The sequence below is a fragment of the Mandrillus leucophaeus genome, unplaced genomic scaffold (genome assembly GCF_000951045.1).
Source record: "Mandrillus leucophaeus isolate KB7577 unplaced genomic scaffold, Mleu.le_1.0 Scaffold15, whole genome shotgun sequence".
Lineage (NCBI taxonomy): Eukaryota > Metazoa > Chordata > Mammalia > Primates > Cercopithecidae > Mandrillus > Mandrillus leucophaeus.
Window position 1 is genome coordinate 9,890,241 of NW_012101476.1, and position 4,747 is coordinate 9,894,987.

At 46.2% G+C, this 4,747-nt stretch overlaps 1 protein-coding gene across 1 annotated transcript in view; it reads right to left on the bottom strand.

Annotated features, from left to right (window-relative positions):
• FBXO18 (F-box protein, helicase, 18) overlaps nt 1–4,747 on the bottom strand; it is a 51,296-nt gene that overhangs the window by 32,902 nt on the left and 13,647 nt on the right. Inside the window, 3 exon segments of the mRNA XM_011974920.1 lie at nt 40–230; nt 1,841–1,976; nt 2,078–2,208. Coding sequence (XP_011830310.1) covers nt 40–230; nt 1,841–1,976; nt 2,078–2,208 — 458 coding nt within the window.

Below are 4,747 nucleotides of genomic sequence, written 5' to 3' on the forward strand. Positions count from 1 at the left end.
GTTACCACAGCATCCCCTCCCCTCCTCCCGGGGCATTACCTATTGCTGATGTTAATCCCCTTCTCCCTCATGGCGTAGAGAAGCACGGCTATGCAGTACAGGGTCTCGGTGACATCTGGCATGGTCACCGTGGAGCTGGGTCTCCGGAGGCAGAAAAGCAGTCGCTGGATGTCATTCACACTGCTGGAGAGGAGCACCACAGCCGCCACCAGGGCCCAGACGTTGACACCCTGCAAGCCAAGTGCACAGGGAAGGAGGGACAGCCCAAACACAGGCCATGGTTAATACGAATCACAGCAGGAAGGAGCCGAGCCGGGGGTCCAGCTGCTGGCTACAGACTGTCAGGACTGAATCCAAATTTTCCAAGTGGTATTTGGGAAACAGGGGAGCCCTTCCGTTCGCCCTGGACTCCTTCTCATCACTTTTGGATTTGAGATCTTAGTTTTCTTTAATTAAATAACATGGATGAAGTATCTAACCTAGAACCTTGAATAGAGAGACAGTCTAAAAATTTGAGCTCCCTGTCATCTCACCACCCTACTCTCCAGGCCACGGGGGCTCTCAGGCCCATAACGTTTGGCGGGGCCAGAGAAAAACAGCCAGCAGGGGGCGCCCACCCAAGAGGCAAGAGAGACGCAGACACAGGAGAGGGCCGCTCGCAGGCTGTGGGGGAAATAAAGTCTGGCAATTCTCCAGCATGATGGTGTTAACTTGCTATTTATTATTAGTAATAACTTTTCATGGTAAGTTAAATAAATATGAAATTACGGAAAGTTTATTCTGTGAAGACAGCATGCTCCTCTTAGCAATGTCTCCATAAATGTTCACTTACACAGAAAGTTAATAGTGGACACAGGTTTTTTGTTTTTTTGAGATGAAGTCTCACTCTCCCACAGGCTGGAGTGCGGTTGCACGATCTCAGCTCACTGCAACCTCCGCTTGCCAGGTTCAAGCAATTTTCTTGTCTCAGCCTCCAGAGTAGCCATGACTACAGGTACATGCCACCATGCTCGGCTAATTTTTTTATTTTTGGTAGAGACAGGGCTTCACCATGTTGGCCAGGCTGGTCTTGAACTCCTGACCTCAGGTGATCCACCCACCTTGGCCTCCCAAAGTGCTGGGATAACAGGTGTGAGCCACCACACCCAGCCTTTACCATTCTTAAGTTACTACACGTCTCTGTGTTAAAGAACACATTCCAAGAAAGGAATGTCCCATCCCCTCTCACTTCAACCATCCTATGAAAGAAGACCCACTCCACCACCATCAGCAATCATCTTCTTCAAGATAAAGAGAAATGCAGTTGCCTGGGTTCCCAGCGCTCTGTGGCCAGCAAAACACACGCAGAGGTTGCACGTAGCCTCGAAGATTAAATCTGGGAACCCCTGAACTGGAAGACGAGCCACAGGGCTGAGATTCAAGGAGACTGAGGGTTATTTCCAGCTTCTCATTACTTCACTGTGTGACTATAGCAAGACCCTTAATTTTTCTGTCCCTTTCAAATAAGCCAAGTTGTCAATAATGGGGTGGGCTGTCTTGTAAAGAAATCCTATTATTAAAAGCGTTCAGAGGCTAGATGACCACGTTTCAGAAACATTTCAGAGAGGATTCCTCAACCAAATGGGAAATCAGACTAAATGATGTTTTAAAATTTCCTCTAAATCTAAGACTCTATAATTATATGGCCTTTTATTTCTCCATTGGGAACGATGACAACATGAATGCTTCAAAGCATTCAGAGATTAAATACAGATATTAAAAATAAATACAAAGTCATCCTCAATTGAAGCTTCCTCCAGTGAAAGAAGACGGCGCCTTCTCCCGCAGCCTCCAGACCTACCCCGGCAGCAGCGTAGAGGTCAGGGAGGTGTTGCCGCACACACGCCTCAGCCTCGGGGAGCAGGGGGTGGTCCCTCAGACTCCACAGCACCCTCTCGGGATCCACACTCGGGGAGCACTTAGTGGTGGCCGTGTACCTGTAAGACATTCATGGGAGAGGCCATGAGTAGGGTGACCATAAGCACCGATGTACAAGGAAGACTTCAAAGACGCCTTCCTTACAACAGGTGAAGCTCACCGTATGAGGTTCAGCACACACAGGTCTGACTCCTTTTCTATGCCGCAGTTAGACAGGATGCCGTCCACTTTGCTGACAGCTTGCTCTTCGTTCATCAGGTATCGATGGTACAGCTTCTTCCAAGGAATGAACTACGTAGTTAAAACACAAAATAACATGAGGCAAAGGCCATTACAAAGCAGACTAACTAGGTAGGCAGATCACCTGAGGTCAGAAGTTCGAGACCAGCCTGGCCAACATGGCGAAGCCCTGTCTTTACTGAAAAAACAATAGAAAAATTAGCCAGACATGGTGGCACACGCCTGTAGTCCTAGCTACTCAGGAAGCTGAGGCAGGAGAATCACTTGAACCTGGGAGGCGGAGGTTACGGTAAGCCGAGATCAAGCCACTGCAGTGCACGTTAGCCTGGGTGACAGAGTAAGACTCCATCTCAGGGAAAAAAAAAAAAAAAGAAAGAAAGAAAGAAAAAAAAAAAAGCAGATTAAGCCACAAACACAGAGATAACCTTTTACCAGTGAAAAGCAATCACAGCTCACAATTCAAAAGCCAGGCAAATCAGGCAGAAATGGTACAGACATTTTTATTGGAAACTAGGAGAACTGGGTCTTGATCTTGGTTCCAACACTAACTTGTTATAGTTATAGAATCTGGGAAAAGCTATAGCTTCAGTTTCCCTATCTGAAACATTAGTACACATAGCTCAGAGTTTCAATGAGAACAAAATAATATGAGAGCTGTGGCTATACCAATATCAGACAAAACAGATTGTAAGTCAATTTTGTCTGTTAAATACTGTTATAAGAGACAAAGGACATAACAACAAAAGGGTCAATTCACCAAGAAGGTACAATAACTATAAATATATACGCAGCAAACATTAGAGCTCCTAAATATAGGAAACAACCCCTGACAGAACCGAAGGTAGAAACAAACAGCAACACAGTAACAGAAGATTTCAACACCACCATTTCAATGATGAATGGAACAACCAGACAGAAGATAAATAAGGAAACAGAGGATCTGAACAACACTATGGACTAAGTGGGCTGAACAAACATATACAGAATACTCCACCTAACAACAGCAAAATATACCTTCCTCTCAAGGGCACTTGAAACATTCTCCAGGATAGATCACCTGTTAGGCCACGAAACAAGTTTCAACAAACTTAAAAACCACTGAGGTTATTATACAAAGTATCTTTTTAAATCACAATGGAATGTAACCAGAAATCAACAGCAGAAGGAAAACTGAAAAATCCACAAATACATGGAAATTAAACAACATACTCTTGGCCAGGCACGGTGGTTTATGCCTATAATCCCTGCACTTTGGGAGGCTAAGACAGGCGAATCACTTGAGGCCAGGCGTTTGAGACCATCCTGGACTACAAGGTGAAACCCCATCTCTCCTAAAAATACAAAAGTTAGCCGCGCATGGTGGCGCGTGTCTGTAATCCCAGCTGCTTGGGAGGCTGAGGCATAAGAATCACTTGAACTCAGGAGGTGGAGATTGAAGTGAGCCAAAATCAAGCCACTGCACTCCAGCCTGGGTGACAGAGACTCTGTCTCAAAACAAAACAGAAACAAACAAACAAAAAACCACATTCTTAAAACAACCAATGGGTCAAAGAAGAAATCACAAAGAAAATTAGAAAATATCTTGAGACAAATGAAAATGAAAACATAACATAGCAAAACTTATGAAACGCAATGAATGCTGTTGTGCTGTTTTAAGAGAGCGGTTTATAGCTATAAATGCTTACATTAAAACAAACAAACAAACAAAAACAGGCTGGACGTAGTGGCTCACGCCTGTAATCCCAGCAGTTGGGAGGCTGATGGCAGGCAGATCACTTGAAGTTAGGAGTTTCAGAGACCAGCCTGGCCAACATGGTAAAACCCCGTCTCTACTGAAAATACAAAAATTAGCCAGGTGTGGTGGTGCACACCTGTAATCCCAGCTACTGGGGAGGCTGAGGCAGGAGAATCACTTGAACCCAGAAGGCAGAGGTTGCAGTGAGTCGAGATCGTGCCACCGCCCTTCAGCCTGGGCGACAGCAGGAAACTCTGTCTCAAAAAAAAAAAAAGAAAAACACGAAGTCAAGGGAGATACGAGGAAGGAACCCTCCAGGTGGGCAGCGTGGGAGGATGAGAGCAACCCAGGGAGGGGAAGGAATGTGCAGTCTGTGGTCAGGACACAGCAGATGAGCTGTAGATGGAACCCAGGGAAGCCGTGTTGAGTGGAAGTGAGCAAAGAGGCTGGAGTCATAGGGTGGGGCAGACACGGAAGGCCTTAAATGCCTCTAAGGAGTTTGAATGTCTTCTGAAGGCAAATGGAAACCATTTCTGAAAAGATCCTCTGATTAGAAGCATACATTAAGCAAAGTTACGTGCTTTTAGAGGAAACATCTCCCAACTCCAGCACTCACTCACCAGAGGGTCACTGATGATCTCCCTCCACAGGTGGCACACCAAGCTCAGGTTCCAATAGAGGTCTTCCACCGGGAGGAAGGCAAACACGTGCCTCAGGACCTCACTAGGCAGGCTACAAATGTGGCTTGGTGCTTCCTGGCAGGGCAAGGTCCCAAGAAGCCCATAGTATGAGTCAGGAATGGGATCAGGACCCATGTCCCCAGCATCTTGGTCGGTTTCTCCAGACTCCTCAGAG